We start from the raw sequence: 24,814 nt of genomic DNA, 5'->3' as shown, positions 1-24,814 counted from the left end.
CAACAATTCCTTTAATTGTTAAATATTCACTCACCAAAGTAATTGTTAAAAAAAAAAATAGAAGGGTAAGACCAAGCTAATTAAGTCCCTTACAATTTTTCTGCAGGGAACGAGGTGAATTATTTGCTCGGCTTCTAGTGGACTCCTCTTCTGAATCACTTCTGCTTAAAAGAGGGAGCTCACTGCCTTTGCCAACACTCTTGGTATTTCGTCTGGGCGGTGCCAGGTGAGTCCCCGAGAACGGCCGAGAGGCCGTTCTGGGACTCTCTGCATCCGCAGCCCTTGCTGTGGCTGCAGTTTGTTAAACTTTGCCCTCGGTGCCCCTGAGCCCTGGTGACCTCCCGGCGGTGCCCATCCGGGGCCTCATGGCAAGAGGATGCTCTTGGCTTGATCTGTCCAACTTGTGGGGCGCTCACAGTGCTCTGACACCCCTCCGGAGTCATCTCCCAGCGCCTGGCCGGGACTCGCAAACCCCTGGCTCCGGAAGGGAAGGAGGCGTGTCCAGAGCAGGCGGGAGGGAGCTATATAAAAGTGCTGGCGGAGCGCTGCACTGAGTTTCATTCGCTGCTTCGCGCCAGATTGGGTGTGCCGGGCGAAGCACGGGCCACGGAAAGAGCGCTGCGCTCGGGCTATCCAATGCGTGGACTATCTGCAGCCGCTGCTCGTGCAATATGCTGGAGCTCCAGAACAGCTAAACGGAGTCGCCACACCGCTGCCTGGGCTGGATCACAGCACTGCCTTTCCTTATGAAGAAGACACAAGTGAGTAGGGCACTCCCGGGAGCTAGATAGCTAGCTCTCCAAGAAAATCGCACCCGGAGGCCAGCGCGTCCTTGCCCAGGATGCCTGGGTGTGCGGATCTGAGCCCACCCTTCCAGCCAAGGAAGTGCGGTGGAGGCGGGTGTAGCGTCTGAGGCTGAGCCATCCCGGCCGTGTGAGCCAGAGAGAGGAGTGGAGGTGATGAGAGGGAGCTTGTGCCAAGTTTGCTGCCGCAGCCGTTAAGTTTGGAGCTGTCAGTTGGGAACAGCAGTTCCTGTAAGGAGGAAGGATTTGCTCTTTGATCGGAGAGTTTGCTATCACGGAAAGGCAGGTCTTTGCACGGGAGACATTTTCCCTTGGATTCCGGGAGATTACAAAACAGCTCCCCGTACGTCACGCTCACTCGCTTGCTGGCTCTGGCACCCAGATTTCTGTGCAGCCTCGAGGTGGTCGCGGGGTTCGTGGGAACGCCGGTGCTACCGCGTGAGCGAAGCCAACCCCGAGTTCCTTAGCAGCAGCGCTCCATGGGGCAAAGAACCTGCTCAGGCCTCGGGGGAAACTTGGCCTCCTGCAGCATTTGCCGGTTTTGCAGCTCTGGGGGAGCTCCCCAGAGAGCTCTAGATAGGGTAATACCTTCACACCGCACCTACCTTTTTCCAATACAGAAGAGAAAGTTTCGTTCTTTTTCTTTTTTTTAAATAGGCATCTCTAATAATAGTTATTGAGGTAATTTTAGTGCTGCTAAATGTTTTACTATGCACTTAACCACTGGGTAAAGCACCGCCCAGGGTTACAATTAGATTTTTTCCTCTTGAAGCAGATAAGTGTCTTGTGACTTAGGAAGGGCCCCCACGGTACTCCTATCCACAGTTCTTTTCACTACTGCAGTTCTTACTCCTTTTCACGTCTCCTCTTTGGAACTGTGTGTATCTGCCTGGGTTGGGTGAGGCTGCCCTTGCATCCCCCAGAGGTTCTATCGAAGATTGCAATTCCTGAAATGTGTCGAAGGGGTAGAAGTGTTCGGGGGGGAAAAGGGAAATCAGGGATCTGTACAAATTGTCAGTTCAGAATGAAGGCGTCAATGTGCGCAAAATGCTGTCTTAAATGACCCGTTTCGTATTTAAAATAGACATCTAGGCTTGGGAAATGTACACATTTATAATGAAGCCCAATGCATTGGTGTAGCAAAGGGCAGGGGGAAGGGACATTGTCTGGCAGAAAGGTTTGTGTAGTTTCCAGGGCAGCAGCCAAAGAGGAGAGGAAGAGAGTGCACATTCCTCTCTTGAAAGCAGGTTGGATTATAGGCAGGGCATTGAAGGCCACACCTGGGAGCACCACAGTGTACTGTTGAAAGGCAAGTGCAAAAAGACTGGCAACTAAAGAGAAGTTTCACTGTAATTACTTGATTTGTACAAGGTTCCTGCCTTGTAGGAATAATAAGCTAGGGCACAGAACCAATTTCTTAATATACAGTAGCATCTGCTCACATGAATGGTAGTGGTGAGATCTGGGTGGAGAATTCTCTATCTACTAGTTCAGGAAAAAAGCCTAAACCTTCCTATTTAAACAAGAGCACTGGAGACAGATCAGGTTAATGACCAACACTCCAAAGGGGGGCGACTACTATCATGTCGCTTTGAGAGTCAGTAGGATAGATGATCCTTGCACCCTAGCTTTTCAAAACAAATGTGAGCTCTGTAATCTCCTTTCTCACTTTGATTATATGGCTGTGTAAATCTGATTACATGGAATCATTCCACTGAACACTAGAAAGAGATCAGTCAAGCCCCAAACGCTATGGCATTAGTAACTTAGCGCTGCTGACCAGGGACTTTCGAGACAGCTAAGTATTTTAGAAATGTGACCTGTTCAGACCAAGTTAAAGTGCAAGCCCTTTGGGGGAACTTGCTGATGTTAAAGGACTTGCAGGCATAGGAGGGCAGTGCCCTTGTTAAATGAAGCCATTCATTGCCTGGGATCTAATGACCTTCAGAGTTTCCTTTAAGGGTACTTCTAGCAATTCTACATTCACGCCACTGAAAAGAGGACACTAGAAATAGCATGAAGTCAATAAAATAATCTGTGGAAATGGGGAGGTAGATTAGATCCTCATTCATATTACTATGTTTTTCCAATCCAAAAGTTACAAGAAATTTTCTATGCAACTCTGTATGAATGGAGAGTGGCATAAGGAAATCAGGCACTTAGAAGATGAATTGTTCTACAGAATTTAATGATATCCTTGCCAGCGAGGAATACCTATTATATCGGTAGTTTAAATGGTCATTTATAAAGATGGCCTCAATAGGAGAGTTCTATTTAAGGCAAACAGTTTTGTGCTCTCCCATTACCCAAGACATAAAATTAGAATTTAATAATAGTAATAATAATAGTAAACTTTAATTTAATTATGCAGTTCTCCAAGAATCATGGATACACCAAACATTATGGCCTTTCAGTCAAGCTAAATAAGCGTGAAAATTCCATTAGCAATTAATTGGGGTTCAATAAATGATTCTTTTACATATTTAGCACGTGTAATGGACCTTAGCATTAAGAAAATAATTACATGAACAATAGCTATGAGGATCATTTGCAACAATAAACTTAACCATAATAAGTGTACAGAAATGAATGCATTTTGCATTTTTCAGATTTCTGATGGCATTTTATTCATTTTGCGTGATTTTACAGTTTGAAGGGAATTGTGACCTAGGTTCAGAGAGAACATTTATTTCAATGTATAATTGGTTATTTCAATGTAATATTCTGATATGGTAGTATATTAAATAGCAATTGGGCAGAATATTTTTTAAAGACTGTTTGAAAAAGTACAATCAATTTAATAGGCCTGGCACCATATGTATTGATGTACTTACATTTTAGTTTTGAGATGGTTTATGAGAGTTTTCCTTATTGCTGTCAGTTTTAAAAATATTAAGAAAAAATTCATCTTGCAATCAGTGTAGAAGAGGTCATTTTAGGTATACGTTAGTTCTCAGAGAAGCAAATAGAATGCTTGTTAGCTTTACTGTTCTAAGAAAATATGTCTCTTTTGTCTGTATGAACTTTGCCATCTGGGTGATAATGCAAGTTTGTAGGGGGGAAAACCCACATTTATGAAAAGAGCATTTTTTTCACCTTATCCTTAAAATCACTCAATTTGGAATGTGTGCTTTGAATAATTCTATTTTGTGTAGTTTTTAATTGACACATTCTGGCAAGATTTTAAAACTCAAGTGCTAAGTCAATTACATTTAACATAAAACAAAGAAAATAACCATATGGAAATCTGAAGGTCTGAGCCAAACCAATTAAAATTGCTCAATTTTATTTATGTCTAACTGCTGATTTGAACATAGCAAATTGAGTCACATTTGTTCTTTAATACTTTGTGATTGAAATCTTTCCATCACCAGAAATAACATAAAAAAAATCCCTGCCCAAATCCCTGAATATTGGAGGTTTTAGGTATGTTCTGTTGAACCCCACTCCCCCTGTGCCCTTCCCCATTCATGTCTAGGGAGCACCTCAGATGTAGTGGAAAGATCCTAGGCTCTAGCTTTTAAAGAGTTAGATTCTAATTCTTCTTTTACTACTGGTGAGACAAATGACCTTGGGAAAATGGTTAAATTTGTTGGAAATTCCATTTTGTAATCTGTACAGTGGTTATAAAATAGTAATAAAGAGTTTTGTCACAGAGTGGTTGTAAGGATTAAACACGATTTTTTTATACATCTTTATCTCAGCACAGTGGCTTACTGTAGTTATACTCTGAATTTATTGTTCCTGAGAAGAAAATTGCCTGTTGGCTAACTTACAGCCCAAACAAAAACTAGCTATTGCAGGTGGAGGATGTTTAACCAGCAAAGATCAGAGACCAAGCTTTCATAAATCTGAATCTGTGTGTTCAATGCCACCCATTATAGGCTGATAATCTGTTTATAGATAAGTTAGTACACATCAAACTAGGAATGTATGAAAACAAAGACTATGTGTGACATGAGGGATGTTAAATTCTTTAGAGTGTTTCTTTATAAATGAAAACGAATGAAGTAGAATTGAAAACAGAAATAGAAAATGGAAATATTATCGCCACCTCTGATTCACTTCCATATTTCCACACTCTTGCTTTCTTTTTTCCCCTTGTATGATGCTGAGGGTTAATTTTATTTTAGGCCAGAGACTTAGCTTCTATCCCTTGTGTTCTTGCACTTGCTTTTCTGAGTGAGGCCATGCATTCATTTCTGCAGGGTGTCTTTATTGTCTTTCCCAGGCAACAAGCAGTGACATTTTTTATCCATTATGCAGGTTTGAGAGATTTTTTTTTCTTTTCTCGATTACCTTATGTTCCCTTTTGTAAATTAGGGGAAGGAACTTGCATGTAAATCTATTAGGGTGATCTCTTATCTTTTTTTCTTAGTCCCTGAATGAGCAGCTGCAGGGAACTGTTTTTGGGTGTGTCACCTACATAGTCAGAACAATTTATGAAACAAAGTGAAACAACACCAGGAGGCTTTTATAATATATGCTGTTTTCAAGGTTACTTTGTATAGACTTTGTCTCATAGAAACCATTGGCTGTATTCTTACTTATTTATACATGCAGCAAAATGTTTTTGCCTTTTTACTTAATTATGGGCACAGGAAAAACCGTTTACAGGGGCTGGGAGTTTGAGAAAATTGTTATTATCACAAACAAACAAACAAACAGAGGTGATGGCCCCCCTGTGCACGGGGTGGAGGGTGGCAGGCAGGGGTGGGCTATGTTTTTCATGTAATTAGGTCTCATGATTCTGTTATTAAGATCTCAATATATGTCATCTAAAGGAAGACTATTCTTTATGTTGGTCTCTTTGTCTTTTGGCTGCATTTTACTGTTTTTCTAGGCCACCACATTGACTTGGAGAGGGTTATGGCTTTGGGAAGAAGTTGGAATCTCTCCAAACCTCAGTTTCCTCAACTGTAAAATGAGAAAGTAGGACTAGGTGATTTCTAAGTGCCTTCAAGTTCTAAAATTTTCTATTTCAAAGGTACTAGTAAAATAGACATTTGAATCACATGGCATTTAAGCCTTTTTTGGTTTTGAGTTTTATGTAGCCATTGCTTTGGTGTGAATACAAATTACAACCATTGTTTTATGATTATGAACCAGCCAATGAGGAGAAAGAAGGAGATTTAAATTTAGATGGTTCTCCTTTTAGTCATTTCACCTGTTACTTGATATTTCTAACAAAAATGATATTTACACTTTCCTATTTCAGCAATATCCATTGTTGAAGAGGATATTTACTTTCTTTCCTCTGATCTTCAATTTCTCTAAGTGAGAAGGGGTCACAGGGTAAAGTCAGACAGCCAGAGGAGATAGGCTAACAAAAGGTAATGAATGCCTCCCAGTGTTTGCTTGTCTTTTCTGTTCTTGCAGTCTCCAGTATTGGTGCACATGCAGCAGAAATGGAGAGAATCTGATCGTGCAGTAGACAGAGCATTAGTGAGGAGAATCAGAGGAATGAATGGGTCCTGCATTTGGCTCTTGCTCCAGTGGCCACAGTCACTGAGTCTTAGGCAAGTCTTGGGCAAGTCACTGAATTTTAGTAGCATTCTGGATCACGCCCTAGCATTAGTTCTCAGAAGACAGTGAAGAGGAGGGGTCCACAGCTGAAAACATGGGCTGGAAAAGGAGGGAACAGCTCTTCTCTGTCTCAGAGAGAGACAGTTCCAGTGGAGGACACATTGCTGAGGACTTTTGCAGGTCCAGTACCTTCTCAGGAACACCTCTCACCTACCTCCTTTCCTTAGCTTCACTCTAGAGCTGACATCAGCTGAAAGTTGGGGCAAGCCCAGTCATCAGCAGCAGATTTTCCTTAGCAGCCAGAAGCCACAGAGAGTCCTTATCTCATTGTTGACACGACACTACTGAAAGATCGGATGCACTCCAGCCGAGAGACCATGAATTCCTCAGAAAATTGAGCAGTGACAATGACAATAACACTGTTCTCCTCTAAGTGCAGGCAGAGTCTAGAGAGCTATCCACCGATACAAAGTTCAGAACTGAGGCAGTGACCCAGACTATCAAAAAGAGTTCAGTTATCTGTGTGCAGGAATTCCGCACTTGGCTTTGCAGGTATAGCTGTTGACTTGGGGCTTAGAGTGCTTCTGATTAAAACGTGGTCTTCAAGGGTGCAGTTATGGTGCCTTTTCTGTTTTCTGGGTGCACATACAGCAGCTCAAAAATTGGGCAGTTTCCTTGCAAAGTATGCCTTTACTCTCTAGGGCGATAATGCAAAAGGGCACAAAAGAAAAGAGCAAGAGCAAAGTCAGCGTTCACTTGAAAAAGAAAGCCCCAGCCTCTTTCCTTTTTGCAGAAAGGGCACCTGCACTGCATAATGTGCCAGGCTGCAGATCTGGGAGGACAGAGAACAGCAGCGTGGGTGGGGGGCTTTGTGTTTGTCTTGTTCACACACAGTCTGTTGCCCTTTCACTAGCAGAGCATTTTGTCCAGTTCACCTGGACAAAAGCACTGTGGGTATTTAGAACTTTTGTCTCTCTTTCAACTTAACATAAAATCTCTGAAGCCAACAACTTTTCCATTTAAGTGCGTCTCATAACTGGATTAGAATGTGGCCTTAAAGGGTATTTGAATAAACCAGATTACCTCTAAAAATTCCAATTTAATAGTGGCTGTCTATGGTGAGGGATTCCCTTGTGCTGAGTTTTCCCACTGCTTACTGAGAGTCCCTTCCTCAACACTTTTTAAGACAAGTGCCTTGTGAAAACACATGGGTTCCTTGATTTCCAAGCAGACAAAGTGGGTTGTGTTGTAAAAAGTCCTTGCTCCTTTCCTGCCATGTGTCGTCCATATGGATGGCTGTTACAATTTATATTAACTGCTGAACCTTAGATGAAAGGGAGAGAGAAAGGGTAGACGTGTTTCATATAAAATGATTTCTAGTATGATCTAGAGAACCCAAGGATGGCAATACAAACCTCAGCAGTCACACACCATTGTTTATGGTTCTTTGTAAACCTGTAATTTAATGCTTCTGAAATAGTCAACACATTAAGGATTCCCATTTTCGATGACCAACTAAACCCTCTGTGATCATTTTAGTTTGGATCTCTTGCAATTTAGAAAGCTGCTCTGTTCAGCCAGCCCTACCCAGAGATCTCTGAGGTGTTCTGTGAAGGATTGGCTCGAACACGTATTTTTGCTTCTTAGATGGGGTGCCTGGCTTGTCCTTTCTGCCTCCAGATGGTTCAAAATGGGCACTAAAATACAGTGGTTAGAAAATACTAGTGAAAAAATGAAAGAGGGGTTAGTAGCCTGTTTTTAATATTGGATAAAATTAATTCTATGTACAAAAGCACTACAAAATAGGGTTTATATCATTCTTTCATTGTTTTTGGAACAAATTATAACATTAAAAAATATTCTTAACCTCTTCCCAGGAAAGCATTTTTAAAACTTTAGTACAGGTATTTTTATGATGTGCCATGACATATTAACAATACCTAGAAAATAGTGGACTTCCTTTTGTCTTACTTGGAACTTGAATCTTTTTTATTCTTAAACAATTGAAATAGGCTTTTAGATCCAAAAAGGACTTGACCATTTATTGTTCCACTTCTGTACAAGTGTCACATATAAATCATTCAGCGTGAAGAAATGAAATTTACTGTTTTTTTTGTATTAGATTTTGACATTTAAATGTACAGCCATTTTAAAGAGTTTCCATCAATGTTTTTTTTTAAGTTTTTATTTATTTATTTTTAGAGAAGGAAGGGAGGGAGAAAGAGAGAGAGAGAGAAACATCAATGTGCGGTTGCTGGGGATTATGGCCTGCAACCCAGGCATGTACCCTGACTGGGAATCAAACCTGTGACACTTTGGTTCACAGCCCGCACTCAATCCACTGAGCTATGCCTTTCCATCAATGTTTTATAAAATCAAATCACCCTGATAGTAAGATCATACCATAGTGGCACTCAGTAGAAAACAATTTCAAGATTAATTAATTGGTAGAACTTTTCTTCTGGGAGGTAGGTACAATGTTTTTAAATCCCATTTCAGAGATGAGGAAACTCAGATAAGGTCTTGCCCCTGCCAACTCCAAGTGTTCATTGCCAAGATTAACACCCAATAGATTAATCTGGCACAGCCACAGCGCATTAGTGTGGCTTATTCACTACCTCAACTATTCAGACTCTGTTTACAGGAACACTGAATCAAAAACAAATAAAATTCAGATATTAAAAGCAGCTGCCAGTTTTAGAATTTGGACAAAAAAAGTTTCATGATTCCAGTTGCTTGGCAAAGTGGCTCATATTAGATAATGTGTTGTGGAAGGAATAAATGCTTGATTCAGGTTGTTATGTGCTGATGCATTTTTTGAAACTTTTTTTTCTTTCTTTTTAAAAACAGGGCAAATTTTTAACTACTGTGCTGGCTCTTTTGTGATGATTGAAAGGCTACTTTGTTCACTGTGTACAGCATTATGTTCCCCAAATATGCAATATCATTTTCTAAGGAAAACTGGAGGCTATGTGAGGAAACAGAAAGCAATGGATTGAGTTATGGTTCAATTATAGTACTGGTGTTGCCACGGACTAGCTGTGTGACCTTCAGTAGGTGTTTCTCTCCAAACTCTATTTCCCCAATCTTCAAAATGAGTGCAGAAATAACTACCTATTAGTAGTGTTGATTGAGACAGACAGTATAAGGGCACAGGGACTAGCACTTAATAAATAATCATTTCCTTCTCTGCTAGAATAATGACTCATGAAGTATTACAGCAAATCATATGCTCTAAGAAATAAATTCACTGTTAGCAATTTCTGCCTTTGCATGAATAAATGTATTAAAATAATCCTCAGAGATTAATACTTTTAACTTTCTTATTTATGTTATCTACCTCTTTAACACTCATGAGTACTCTTAGTAAATTAAACAAATTTTTCTTCCAATTTTATCTCCTTTACCTTTCTCCCCTTACTGTGAAAGGAAACAGTTATACAAGATAGACCAAAGACAAGCAGCTTAAAAAGAGAAAGCAACTTATTGAATAAGGAAATAATAAGAGTAGGTAATAAGTTAATAAGTATTTGTGATTACTCACCACGATAAGGTGCTGGGCCACACACTGCACAGGTATATCTCATTTGATTCTAGCACAAAAACTGTTATGAAGTATATGCTATGATTGATACCATATTTTTAAACAAATAAGGAATGTAAAGTTCACAGAGATTAAGAAAACTTGCCCAAGATTAGAAGAAAAAAAAAAGCAAGTAAGCGGAAGATCTTGGCTTTGGAGAAAAGGCTGTTGAATTCTAAACACTAGATTCAGCGTAACCACTTCAGTAACACGCACCTATGTTTAGGTGTGCATACATGCACATACAATCTGTATGGTGTGAGCTTTAAAAAAAATTGTGTGTGGAGACAATAGCTTTTAGTCTTATCTGGGAAGACTGAGGCAGGAAGCTGAGTTTCTGGGTGAGTGACAGGTAGCTTCTGAGCCAGCTCCTAAGTCCCACACGTACCCAAGGCAGGGCCCCTGGGCCTGTCATCAGCTTCTGCCACCTCAGTCTCCTTAGCTGTCGAATGACTGCCCTGTCTCTATGCTTTCTTGCAAAAGAGGCCCCTAATAAACTGGAAAAATGGCATTTTGTGTTATGGAATTAAGAATTACTGCCGAAAGTTGGTGTCTTTCAAATACAATTGTATTTTTGTTGGCATAGGGCAGGTCTTAAAATATTTAAAAATTATGTTTAAAAATAAATTTTTAAAATAAAAGACGCTTCAAGGACCATTTTAATCAATTGGTTCTAACCTATTTTCATGCTGTTTTCAAAGACAACTTTAAGTGACAGTAAGCATATTGGAAAATTACACTTATGTCTGGTTTTTAAAACTCCCAGCCACTTAAGTTATGACCTTTGCTTTGTAATTTATTGTCTGCTTTGACGTTACGATTTTTTAAACAAATGACTATTGGAACACTCTTGTCGGCTGCATCGCTATGTGACTTACTCATCAGTTTAATGGAAATGAAAGTGTCAGCTAAAAGGTCCTGGCAGCATCTGAATGCAGATGAAGGAGACAACACAGCAGAGGTGTGATGAACCAAACAGCCTGCTTTGGCTGGTGCGGCGCAAAATCTCGGAGCCTCAGTTTTTACATCTTTCAAAACATGGACAGTGATAGGACCCTTCTCAAAGGTGGTTATGAAGACTAAATGAAATTGTCCACAAAAAAAAGCCCGTGGCCCAGTGTTTGACACACAGGAAATACTAAATAAACGTTTACTATTATTATTAGCATTAAACAAATGGCAAGCTTATCAATAGTGATGCCTCCTTTCTTAAAGAAAGTGACTTTAATTAGAAGTCTCCACTGTCTGAATGGAAGGGAAAGGTGAAGCCATTTATCCAAATAACTCAGGCTTTCAATTTGCTTTAGTCTTGAATAATTTGATAGCTTTCATTCCCTACTATAACAGAAACTGAAAAAGAGCTAAATGTGTATAATTATAATCTCAAGATAGTTTACCTAGAGCGAAGTTACTTCTTCCTATCAACGTGCCCAAGGTCGCAGAGCTAATATGTGCAGGAGCTGGCTTCTGAACCAGGCCGGCAGTCTGGACCGTGAGCCTGCATTGCTAAACTTTCTAATTCTAGGTATAAAAATTGAGAGGCCCCAAATATGAGTCTTCCCCATGAATTGGTGAGTAATTTCCTGCTTTGCCTTATCTGGGAGGAGAAGTCATTTTTAGCTTTGACAGAAATATAGCCTCTTGTCAAGGGAGAATGGAAGGAGCATAGCTTTTCTGTCAAAAGGACATGGGTTTTACCTTTGGCTTGACTCTAGCTTGCTAAGAGATCTCAGGCAAATTGTTTAACTTCGCTTCACCTTTTCTTAACTGAATTTCCTCTTCTGTAAAATGGGCTAATAAGACTTTGCAGCTTTCCTCTCTCCCTCCTTCCCCCACTGTCCTCTGCTTCCTTCATCCCCTCCCTCTTTTTTTGGTTTCTTCCCTTTTTCACGTTTTAAACATAGATGTACTGTTTACTTGCTTTGTGGCTGTTACTCACAAATTTTTGCTATTAGAGAAAAGCATTTTTCAGACCTAACACGTCTGTGCAAAATGTTTGACCCATTGACCTCACAGACACCTGAAGCAGCATGGGCTTTGAAGTAAGCCAGATGTGGCTTAAGTCCCAGCTCCATTGGTCACCAAGACCAGGCTCACGTTATTTACTTTCTTGCTCCGGGCCCTGATGTCCTCATGTGTATAAAGGGGCCCTAGTGTGTAGTCAGAAGAATATAAAGACTAAATGAGATAATGTATGGAAATTGACCCAGAACTGATGTTCAGTAAGTGGTGTCGCTAGTGTTTAGGGACTGGATTATGCCAGCAGACGGATCAGCACATGTCAGACTGTCTACTCTGTCCCTTTGCTGCTTTTGTGGGATGGCTATAATAATTTAAAACCTGCGGTCATTGAAAAGCCCTGAGAGATTAAGGGCGTTCATGGGAAACAGGATTGTGTAACCATGAACTGAGATTAGTGCAGGGTCTGGCTCGCGGGTAGTGTGGGCCTTTGAACTAAGGATGCTGACACACGTCTTGGCTGTCTCAAAAGTGGTGAGAGACAGAGGTAATTGATAGAGCAGTTCTCTGGAGACCAGGCTGTTCCATTCGGAGACCTGGGGTCATATCATTCTGAGCTTTGAGTGGTGAAAAATCCAAACTTTATAAATTCATGAAAACTGTGTTTATTAATGTCTTCCAAAATAAGCCTAAAACTACTTCATATACAGTATGTCTTAACAGCTTTGCAGACTCAGATCTGGAGTTACCTCTTCAAATTGGATGACTTTGAGTGACTTAATTTTTCTAACATTCTGATTTTTTCATTTGTAAAATGAGGTTTATAATAGTGTCTAACTCCTTAGGTAGTTGTGAGGATTAAAGGAGCCAGTACATGAGAAGGGCGAGCACCATTCCAGACACCCAGAAACCCTAGTTAAATGTTAGCTGCTGGAAAATTCATTTCACATTTACAGCCTTTTTGGGGGAGAGGGGAGAGACGTGTTGAACTAGGTAAGTATGTATGGTCAACAGATAGGGGTTGTCTTCATTATGAATTCAGGGTTTATTTTCTTATGAGTTACTGTGTTTAGAGTTTAAGGGATTGATTGATTATCCAGGTCAGTCTTTGAGTGACTTTCCTATCCATCAAGAGAAATGCAAGGTCCTTTGATCAGTCCATTACTTCAGGTAAACAAGCGTTCTGCTCTTTGACAAAACATTCAAACTCTTATGTTCCTTTTGATGGAGTGTGGAGTTGTTGAAGCACTCGTGAAAGACAGAAAACAGCTTCTGTTTTCTGACATTGTATCATTTAAGGGCTGTTTCTGCAGGTTCCTTGACTGAATCTTTGACTATTGCTACCTCAACAATGAAGTTACCAACCCAAGAAGGTGCAAATGTGTGAAGTAATTTGGGGTTCTGTATGGAGTAGGATCTAACACAAAAACTTGAACCAAGACTGTAAAATTAAGAAGTGAAATCTCTTTTAAATGAGAACCAGAAAAAAATGCTTAAAGTTCATTCTTTTACGGCCCAAGGGAGAATGACACAGATTCATTGGCATGTATTATTTTTATAAATTGGTTAGAAGAGCTGGGTTACAGAGGGGCTTAACTTTGCATCTTCTCCTGAAAATGTGTGTCCTGACATTTGAAGGGTGATGCAGGGAAGTCGGAAGAACCTGCTGACAGCACGGGAGATCCCTGTTCTGAATTCAGCTATGTGGTGTTGATGGTTTAGTCCCTCTGGGGCCATTCATTTTATTATCCAACAAAATGAATGGTGAATTCTGTAATTTTAAAGATTCTCTCTAATGCATACAGTCTAGAGTTATAATGGAAGTCTGACAATGTACCTACCTTGGTTAAAATTCTTAGTGACCGCATTACCTGCAGGGTAAAGTCCAAACCCTCAAGCAGTTGTACAGGTTGTTTATGACTTGGCTGGTGCTGATCTCTACCACCCTGAGTGGTAAATTTCATTCCAGCATCACCTGACTAGGAACAGAGGTACAGTGAGATGCCCACCACACTGCCCTCAGTCTCGAAGGCCCTGAGAGCCTCTCCAGTCATCTGGCTGAGGTGGGTCCTCCTGTCAGAAGCCCTCCCTGAAGTCCGTTTGCCCTTCTTCCCTGCCCCCACCCACACTGTGTGTAGTGACCCCACCCCATGCTCCTATAGCATTAAAAAAAATGTGTGCTTAAAATGTCTTGAAATTATCTTTTTACTTACCTATCTGGCTAAATTGCCTCATGTTGGTACCCCCAGCTGGTGGCTCAGCACTCAAATCTTGGTAAAGACTTTCTGAACCAAACTAGGAGTTAATGGATCATGCCAGGTATATTTTTGACAGAATCTTTTACTGTCAATCAGCATTCTGAACATCCCTTAGCATTAGTAGCATGGATTTAGGTATTTCACAAGTTTATGCTTGCTGACCTTGTTGACACATGCTTGATAGCAAGGAGGATGATGTGGAAGGTAGGAGGACATTACTGTTGGGCACTGATGACAGTAGGAAACAAATATAACTACACATGCACCGCTGCTCCACACAAACACAATCATTCCAATATTACTCTGTTCAGAGAGAGAAATCATAAATGGGCCACTTGGGTTTTGGAAGAGGGTAGACTTAAAAGAGATGTGGGTAGGACAAGTTGCATGCCGTCTTTAAGGACATGACACAGTGGTTGAATGGCAAGTACCAGGTGGTGCTTGCTCATGTAAGATGTGTGAAGGATTTATAAGCCAGAAAAGATTTTAGGGCATAGTACTGTTGATAGTGATGAAGAAAATGTTGATTCTGATGCTCATTTGATGTGCCAGGTCCCCACCTAAGTGTGTTTGTTCCGTGCTTTATCTCCTAATTCTCTCCACCTGAAAGGGTGGTCTGTGATGATTCCGTTTTATGGAAGGAGAAGATGGGCTTAGAGAGGTCGAGCAAGTTGTTCAGCATCTCACAGTTGGTTCGCATTAAAGCTGAGCTGTGTGCTCCTCCCAATCCCTTGCTTTGTGTTGGTGCTACTGTCATTTTCCTCCATTTGCCTAGATGCATTTTTTGATGTATAATTATAAGACTGATAAATACAGTGAATGGATTCTTCCCCCCAGGTCACCCCTCTTCAAGATGCTTCCTTTCATATTTTCTTTCCACAGTTTGTGCTGGTTAATAGTTAGCCAGTGCAGTAGACAAGGCAGTCAGTATGTTGTGTAGTTTTGGATACTGATGTGTATAATCTCTGTCTAGCAAGTGATGAAAGACAGAAATATGACAAGATAAGAATTTTTAGATGGTCCAATCTGAATGGCATTTATGGATTTAAGACATATGTGGTAAGCAATTTAGACTAAATAATGTTTCAGTATTTAAGTTCAAAGATATATTTAAGTGTGGAGGAAGGAAGTTGGAGGATTAACAAGAAATGTTTTCAAATTCACTTGTGATTAGGGGACACAAATTTAATCTATGATCAGAAGCTACCAAGGTAATAGTAGTGCTGCTTTATTATACAGTGCTCCAATGTAACATTGCCGAGATTTTACATCCTTAAAAAAATCACTTGTGGGCTATTCTTGATGCCAAGTTTTCAAAGTCCTGATATTTTTAAAGTTATACAACCTTGTAGCGTGGCCTTTATGTTGTTGTCGTTGGCCAGGTAAGCTTCTTGGGTTTGGGTGTAGAACTGGAAGATTAATATTTCTATGGCACCCACAGAGCTTTTCAAGTTTTAAAGAATATCCAAAGAGTACCATAAATCATTCCAAAATTAAGCCATGAAGTAAATGTGCAAAATGGTTTGTGCAGATTTGGCTCTTAAATCTTACAGCAGCTGCAACCTATCTTTTAAATTTCATTGAGCTGGATCCACTGCTCACAAGGTCCTCTCTTCATTTCCTGGTAAGTTGGTCCCCATTGTCTCCCATATGGTGGGAGAATCTCTTTGCTCTGCAAGCAGTTTCTCTGTTTACATTTCTTCCTCCACTTCCATTTGAGTCCTCAGATGAGCAGCTGCTTTGAAAAGTAGCCACAGGACAGTGATGATTATTATCTACTCAACCCTTTTTTCTGCCCCGAGAGGAAAGTCCCCCCCCCCACCCCAGCATTATTGAGAGGAATGTTTTCAGGGTTGAAAATATAGTCTACATATTCTTCTTTTAATTTTTAAACTAGGAAGCTTAATTGATAGTGGTCTTGGTTCTTCTTCAGGGAAGAGTCATAATGCAACATAGTTTACATTTACTTTGAAGATTGTCATTTCAAAATCTTTTTAAAAATTAATAGATAGTGTGATGATAGTACTCACATCTGATAGATTATAAAAAGTCCTCTCCTTTTATTTCTGTTGTATATCTTCTTTTCCCTGCTGAATTTGAAGTCTTCTCCTACATAATCTTTTATGGAGAATGCTAAGCATAGCTTCTTGGATATTAGGGGGAAAGTCAGAATAAAAGAAAACAAACCACTGAGGGGAGAGCGGCAATCTTATGCCCATGTTACTCTGAAGAAAAAAAGGTCATTGATTTCATTCTTTAGACAAACTAGGAATGGATCTGGATGACATAAAGGATTCGGCTCTATGAGATTTTATTATTATTATTTTTTAAATTATTACTATTGTTATTATTTTGCCTGCTATACTAGGAATGAAAAATAACAATCAAACAGTGCTTTGGGAGCTATAAGATTTGCATTTAAAAGCTTAATCAGTGTCATCACTTCTGAACATGTCTGATGTCAAGTAAACCCCTATTCTTTGTGTGTTTCCAGCACTAAACCACCATGAGTAATTTTTTAATGAATGGCTGCTTTAGAAATTTTGACAGATTACAGCTCATTGGGGAAATGGGGAGAAATTTATAGCTTTGCACTGAATTCTAAATAAACTACAGAATTTTAGACTTCTCAGTGACTTCCATTGAACTTACTGTTGGAAAGTGTATACATTTAAAAAAATGCCCCTGTTGGGTCAACAAAGGAAAGTAACTCCACATTATATTTACCTACTTCTGTTAGAAGAGAGCTCTGTAAAGACAGGTCAGCATTTTGGCTTATGATTACACTTTCCTGCCACATCTACCAGGAAAGGCATTTTCCACTGGTTGTTTGTGTGTTAAAAATTGTTTATTGATTCTTTACTCAGCAAAGCACTGCCAAGAGGCTGGAGATACAATTGTATGCAACACAGTTACATAGTTCCTGCTCCTCATGGAGTTTACAGTCTACCCCTCACTTTATGTCTTAATTTTCTGTTTTCATGGAGCTGGAGAAGTATTTAAAAATACAAAGAAAATGGTTAAAAGTTCAATCTGAGAAGCATTTAGCTAATGTCACATTTTGGGTTATTAAGGGAATATTGTAACATTACACTTGTCATCATTAGGATTTTGCAGTTATGGGACCCAGGAGAGAAGTAGAACTATGGTTTAAGCCCAACTGATGACAAAACCCTTATGTTTATCCTTCATTCACTCATTTAAAAATGTTTTTGAGAGGCTTCTGTGCTCAGCACTGCCGTTTGAACAAAACAGTGAGGAACTGAAAGAACCTGCCTTATGGTGCTCAAACTCAAGTGCCGGAGACAGATAATAAGCAAAACTGGTGGGTGATGTTGCAATGCCATTGTGTGAATATGGACACCATCTGCTGAGGACCGAATCCTGTGTTATCCAGACTTCATCTCCGCCCAATTTCATATACTGAGTATATTCTCTTAAACAGTTTAGAGCTTGTTACCACCCTATATAAAAGAGAAATTGTTCATAGGGGCATTTTTTGTGGGTAGTTTAGTAGCAGTTTGCAATGCATGCAATCCACAGATGGGCAAATAGCAGTTGAAGGTGTTAGAGCCAAGAATGATGAACAAGACTAATAGAATCCTTGCCAATAAGTTCAGTACAAAAGAAAAAAGAGTGGAATCCTCACCCTCACACCATTTACATTCTTGTCAGAAGGGGTAATTGATAAAAGAGTAAACCAACTGAGATATGAAGATAATTTCTGGTGAAAATTTTATTTCGGTTGAAATAAAACAGTGATATGAGTATTGAAGCTACTTAGGTTACCTGGGAAGGTTTTTCTGAGAAGGTGACATTTGAACTGAATCCTGAGTGAAGAGAAGGACTTGCCTTTTGCAGAGCCCAAGAGGGAAGAGCTTGCAGCACCAAGTGCAAAGGGCTTAAAGCAGGAATATTTTGGGTGTTTGAGGAACATAAAAGAAGGCAAGTGTGGCTGGAGTATGGTGGGGAGAGAGGACCTGGTGGGATATGAGTGTGGAGGTGGGCAAGTCTCTGCTACTTACCACCCGTAGGCCTTGGTCAGGAGTTCACTCGTCATTGTAAGTGTGATGGAAAGGCATTCAGAGACTTGAAGCAGATGGTGATGTTTTTTATTCGCAAAAGACCACACTATTGTAAGTGAAAACATAAAAGCAAAGAAGGCTATTTAGAGGGTGCTTTCAGACTTTCAGGCAGGTGTGATGGAGAGAAGGGAATGTCTGAAGATATATTTTGCTGATAGAACTGATAGGATTTGACAGATTGGATGTGGAAACAGTAATAGAGAGAATCAAAGATGAAGTTCCCTGGTTTTTGGCTTGAAGCACTGTGCTTCCAGGTTGGAAGTGACATTACTGGAGATGCTTGTTCTAGGTGTGGTTGAAAAGACATCAGTGATAATAACTGTGGTGGGCATTTATGAAGGTGTGCTATTTTCAGGTACTACATACCATTAGCACACATAACTTCATTTAGTCCTCAGTGAGGCTGTAAGGTGAGTTCTGTATTATGCATGTGTTACAGGATAAGAAACTAAAGCACAGGAAGATGAAATAACTTTGCAAAGGCCACAAGGCTAGTCAGTGGCAGAAATGAGATTAAAACATGGGCAGCTTGTTTCTAGAATCACTGCCTCCCAGTCCCACGCTCTCTGCTCTTTCTCTGTGCATGGGTTAAACACACTGTTTTCTAAAGCTGTTTTGGATTTATTGCTGAAGCTAAAGTTGACTTTTGAAACTCTGCAATTTAGGTTAACATTCACCCATTGCCCAAACAATTGGGCCTCACTTTTGCACCAGGTGGAGAGGAGCCTGCCTGCTTTGGGGGAGCTGATCCAATCCAAGCTCAGGGGGCAGTTTCACAACCTCTTTTTATCACCTTCCTGTGCTGATCTTTAATCTATGGGGAAGCAGAACATGAAGTCAACATTGGAAGCATTAGTGAGAATGATAAAATAATAACTATAGCATTAACAAGTCATGTCTTGATCTGTGATGTGCCATTCCTGTTGTGGGTGCTTTACATAACTGTCTTATTTCATCTTTCAAAACTCATATATGATCACTCCAAGAAAACTGAGGCTAGGAGAATTTCCATAGTTTGCTTCAGTAACAGCATGTAAGTGATAGAACTGTGATTTGCATCTAGGTCTCACTTTTGCTGATGTTGTTCTACCCTAGACACCATCTCTTTCATAAGCAATGAGCTTGCAATTTACTGTGCTTCAGGTGGTGGATAGATATCCATAGGAACATGTCCTGGGTGTGTCAGAGGTAAATGCTTTGCTGTGCCTCAAGTGGTAGAATTGCATTAACATTCTTATGGGTTGCCAGTCAAAAATTGCTGTTCTAAAAAAATTTTAATATGATTCCTATTTTACAATTTGAATTTTGAAATACCAATGGAAAATTCCAAGTTAAGTTTAGACTAAACTTTATCAAGAGTAAGTGCTTATTAACTTACAGTATAATCCATCTAGTTAATTAAACAAAAAGGGATATATGGAAATGTATTTGATGCTTTATAAAAACCACTGGGGGGCTAGGAGAGCAGGGTGAGCTTCCAGAACACTCCAGCACCTAGATCCCAGTTAAGCCCACAGCTGTCTTTAAAGCTACTGCAGCTGGTTCAGGAAGCTGTTACTACTACTGATTGCATGGTCTTGTTGCCTCCAACACCAACCAAGCTGGCAAAATGCATGCTGGAGGCAGGTTGCCTCCAACTTCTCATGTCAAGGATTTTTGCAGGGTGGTGCCTGATTGGTGAAACCTAATTCCATCTGCAGTTGTAGCTAAATACAAAGGAGTCCAAGAAACACAGATTTTAGTTTTGCAGCCACTATAGTTCAGAGAGATATGCTAGGAGAGAGCTGGACTGGGAACTGAAAGAGCCAATCCACAGTATCCACCACACTTATTACATTTACAGTAATTTTTCTTTTTTTTCAGGTTGCTCTAAATTGGGAGCATCTGATATGTAGCCCTGGAGCCAAATACCACCTTGAATATATGTATCTAAGACCTTTTTGTTTATTTGTTTTCCATAATGAAATAGCACCCATGAACAAGTACTGCCTAAGTAGCCTGTCTCAGGCTTTAAAGAGTACCTAAGAATCACATGAAGGTCTTGTTAAACATGCACATTCCTGAGATACACCTTCAGAAAATTGGATACCTCACAGCTTGATCTAAACATAAAGTTGTCAGCTCCCCTTGTGGCAGTCAGAGTACCTTTCATGAAAGGAGGGAGCATTTCAACAGCTTATTCAGTTCAAGCAAAGGCCGTTGGTGTATCCAGCATACCTTGCAAAATTGGGAAAGCTCCTGCCGTGACCTTTGCAAATTGAACTTGTCATCTAATGTGACAAAGAACATGATTGAAATTGTGGTTTTGATGTTATTTGGGGGCAGTTAAAGCAGAGTGCAATGATTTAATTTATTTTAATGTAGTCAGAAGCCCAAGTGCAGAAAAAAAACTTCGTTGGAGATTTCCTGAGCTGTGTTCTGAAAGTAACTTTTCTTCACATTTAAAGGTCCTGCGAGACCAAACTTGTTAGACTTCCAGTAGGTAATCTGACAAGACATCTGAACATATTTAATTACACCTGTATGGGAAAATATGTGAGAAGTTCTAGGAAGTTCAGGCATTCAGTCCAAATCAGAACACGCAATCAGAGAGCAGCTGGAGCCCTACACTTATTTTCCAACTCTCAATTGTTTGAAGATCAAAAGATGGTATAGATTTTGAAGAATTGCAGGATTTTTTAAAAGTTAATGAGAGTGATGTTCTTATTTCATTTAGAAAATATTTGCTTAACATTTTGTTAGAGGGAGAGTTAAAGAGCTGATTCTAAGTCCAGTTTGTTTGTTTGTTTGTTTGTTTATTACTGTATTTTTTCCATTACCATTTACCCCCCATACCCTTACCCACCCCTATCCCCCAATCACCACACTGTTGTCCCTGTCCGTGAGTTCTCTTTTTTTACTTGATCCCTCAACTGCCCCCACCCCTGAACCACCAGCCTGCTGCTCTCCATCTATGAATCTGTCTCTATTTTGCTCGTTAGTTCAGTTTGTTCATTAGATTCCACACATGAGTGAGATCACATGGTATTTGTCTTTCTCTGACTGGCTTATTTCACTTAGCATCATGTTCTCCTGGTCCATCCATGCTGTCGCAAAAGGTAAAATTTTCTTCTTTTTTACGGCCAAGTAGCATTCCATTTAGAAGTAAGTCACATAGTTGGAAGAGTGTGAATTATGATTTATGTTTTTGTAGCTGTTTTTGGAAAGCTTATCAGGGTGGCTCAGTGTCATGAGCAACTATGTGACACGATAGGGGAGAATGCCATCCTAGAAGAATGGGTGCCCGTGGAGTGCTGAAACTCGTACGTGGGTTTCAGAAATGCTTTGTATTTTTTTTCTTTGCTATATTCCTACACCTTAGCCAGTGTTGGGGGCCTGTCTCTCTTATTTCTTTGAAAATAAATAGAGCAAAAAGACTTGGCAACAGATATGTACATCTGGGTTCAACATTGAGCTAGCACCCACAAGTTTTCTAGACTTACTTCATTTGTTGCATGTAATTGCCCTCATAAAGCTGATTAGGATTAGTCATCAACTAGCATCTTTCTAAAATACGGTGGATTATACTGTCTAGGGGGATTTTTTCCCCCTCTACTTTTACTTAACTCCTAAATACCTGTATTTATGAATAACTAATGATCTATATATTGCCATCATTTCTAATGAAATAATCTCTACTGCTGGCATAAATGCTCATTCTATCATGTATGTCCCCATCAAAAATAACAGCAAATTTGAACACCTGGGCCCTAGATTCTAGCCTGAGGTAGAGGTCATTTGTAGGGATTTTCACACAGTGGCAAAGCCTCTGAGCTCATGCGGCTCTTCACTGCTGTGGGCCATCGGAAACTGTCTTCATCAAGGTCAACCACATTGGGTACCCCACAACAAGCATCAGGTTGACATCTTGTAGTGCTTGTTTTATTGATTATTCTCTCCATTTTGTATATTCTTTTCCATTGGCCATAGTACCCCACAATCAACTGCTTTGTCTTTCATGTATTTGGCTTCTCCTTCTCTCATCTCCTGTACAGACAGTTCTTTCTCCTCCTTATATGGTGCTATTCTTTAGGGTTTGGGTGATAAATTCTAGTCTCCAGCTGCTCCCTCTCCTCATATCCTGGCTCAATGAAAAGCACCACTTTTTCCTGTCACCTAAACTGGAACCTGTAAGTTGTTCAAGACTCCTCCACGTTTAACCTCCCTCACTCTGGACGTCACCCAAGCCCTTCCATTCTACTTCCATGTCCTGTTGAATTTATGTCTTTCTCTCCATTCCCACTGCCACTGCCATAGTTGGGGTCCTCTTTGCTTCAGCTCTGGATGATTTCAGTGACCTCCTTACTGGCCTCCTGCCCTGCATTCTATCCTTTATTCTGACACCAGATCAACCTTTCAAAAATAAGTCAGATGTTGATACTGCCCTGCTTGAAGTCCTTCAGCAGCTCCCTAGTGCTTTTAAAATAAAGAAGTCAGTTAGTAAAATTGGGAGGGCCTCTGAACATTTCCTTAGCCTCATCTATTATTGCTTTTTCTTTGAAAGTTATTTTCCAGTGGTATCATAAACCTGAAGTTCCGTGAAAATGTGCCTTCTTTTCTGTAGATACCCACTGCTTCCTCTGTTAGGGGTCTTCACCCAGCTCCTTTTCATCTAGCTACTTCTTACCTTTGAAGAAGATGTCACCTCTTCTCTGAAGCTGTCTCTGAGCCCCTCCCTCAATTTCCTCCCCCAGTCCCCAAAGTCAGGTTTATCTGCCCCTCCTGAGTCCTATACCTCTCACACTCTATTGGCCTGTTGTGGTCCCTGCACTTCCAGAAGCCAAAGATTATATCTTCTATGTCTTTACCTTATGTATTTATCAGGTACATGTTTATTGAATGAATAAGTAGCTCTTCTTAAAAGTCTGAAAGCAATCATTTTGTTTTTATCAGAAGCAACAACTTGTCACTTTATCTTCGGGGATCCTCCCCTTTCTCTAGCTATGTGATTTTCTACCCCTCATTTTTTTAAAGATTTTATTTATTTATTTTAGAGAGAGGGGATGGGAGGGAGAAAGAGAAGGAGAGAGACATCAGTGTGTGATTGCCCCTCGCATGCCCCCTACTGGGGACCTGGCCAGTAAGCCAGGCATGTGCCCTGACTGAGAATCAAACCAGCAACCCTTCGGTTCACAGGCCAGCACTCAATACATTAAGCCACACCTGCCAGGGCTAGCTATGTGATTTTCTTTAAGCTGCAGCAAAGTGTAACTTGATTTACCTACACTATTTGTTTACCCAACCTAGTAATAACTTGGCATTGTCGTTTCAATTAGAAACTGGTTTAGATAAAGGGAACTATAGGCCTTCCAATGTATAAGCATTTTAAGAAAAATTAAGCAGTTCATTAAACAGAAATGAAATCAGTTTTGTTTATGACTGGCCCAATAGTTTTATTTCGAAAATTGTGTAGTTCTTTTATTAAACTCAGCCTGAGGATTTACTAGCAGAGTAGCAATGAGCAAGTTACTTAATGTCATTGAATCCTGTTTTACTCACCAGCAAAATGGGGTAATAATATCCACGTGGGTGATAGGAAGGCTATATGAAATAGTATCTGCAAACTGTTCATCCTATGTGTGGCCTTTAGTCAGAGTCAATATATGTGAGTGATTTCCTCTTTAGTATTTACATTTAGAGTAAGGACTGACTATCATAGGGTGATTTTCCCATAGATGGACTAACAAAATCCTTAATTTCTTCTTTTGCATGAAAGCCATCATCTACCTTTTTATGTTAAGCAATTCCTTTCTGGGATGTTCAATTTTTGTTCAGAGATTACATTCATCTCATATTCTAGTGATTATTCATATTTAAAAATATTTTCTTTAACTTCTTTACAAAAGCATCTACATGGAAGGAGGTTGAATAGTATCTTCACAAGATTTTAAGGTACCAATTTGGATTTCAAGCTAGCTTGAGTCTCACTTAGGTATAATGTTAGCATCTGCTTTCCTGAGAGAGTAAAGTTTAAAAAACAAAAAAATCTGCCAAGTGTTCCTGTGTCCCTTTGAGATTACCAGATCATCACTAGAGAAGAGTCTGCATAGGATGATTGGGTATTTTCTCTTAGTGCTTAAGGGTAAATTTTTAAAAAACAAAATACTTGAAGGGTGAGGTTATATAGAATTAAATGGTTATTTACTCAACAAGAATCTGTTGTGGGTTTTCTTCAAGATTATTTTTGAAGTCTATGGTTCATATGAACACAGAAGAGCTGAACTCAGGACTGAGCACTGCACCTGTGTCTTGGTAACTTGCTTTCCTGGCTCTTGACTCTCTTCCAAAGCACACTTGGCCTGCAAGGCACACAGGGCCTGCTTCACTTAACTGGCATTCAAGATTAAAGAGAAGGTGGATGTTGTTTTTGGCAGCAGCTGTTTTTTTCTGTTTGGGCAGTCTTAATAGCATTTTGTAGATCTGTGCATAAAGAAAATGAGCTACACAGACAATTCATTACCTTTTCAACTTTGAGGAGTCTGTAATGTGGACCCTAGCAATGCACATTTTAAAGTCGCTTCTCACACTTATAGGAAAATTTGTTTTTCTTCCAAGCTCAGA

At 40.0% G+C, this 24,814-nt stretch overlaps 1 protein-coding gene across 2 annotated transcripts in view; it reads left to right on the top strand.

Moving 5' to 3' along the window:
• The first annotated feature begins 441 nt into the window (after positions 1 to 441).
• Positions 442 to 24,814, top strand: part of KITLG (KIT ligand) — a 95,097-nt gene continuing 70,724 nt past the window's right edge. Inside the window, exon 1 of one of the 2 annotated variants that reach the window (XM_045830590.1) lies at positions 442 to 761. In XM_045830590.1, coding sequence (XP_045686546.1) covers positions 747 to 761 — 15 coding nt within the window. In that variant the 5' untranslated portion in view covers positions 442 to 746. The remainder of the gene's footprint in view (positions 762 to 24,814) is intronic. The other variant, XM_045830591.1, reaches the window with a different exon arrangement.

Source organism: Phyllostomus hastatus, unplaced genomic scaffold (genome assembly GCF_019186645.2).
Source record: "Phyllostomus hastatus isolate PE091 unplaced genomic scaffold, TTU_PhHast_1.1 phas_contig_152, whole genome shotgun sequence".
NCBI classification, from domain to species: Eukaryota; Metazoa; Chordata; class Mammalia; order Chiroptera; family Phyllostomidae; genus Phyllostomus; species Phyllostomus hastatus.
This window is presented reverse-complemented; position numbering and strand designations above follow the sequence as displayed.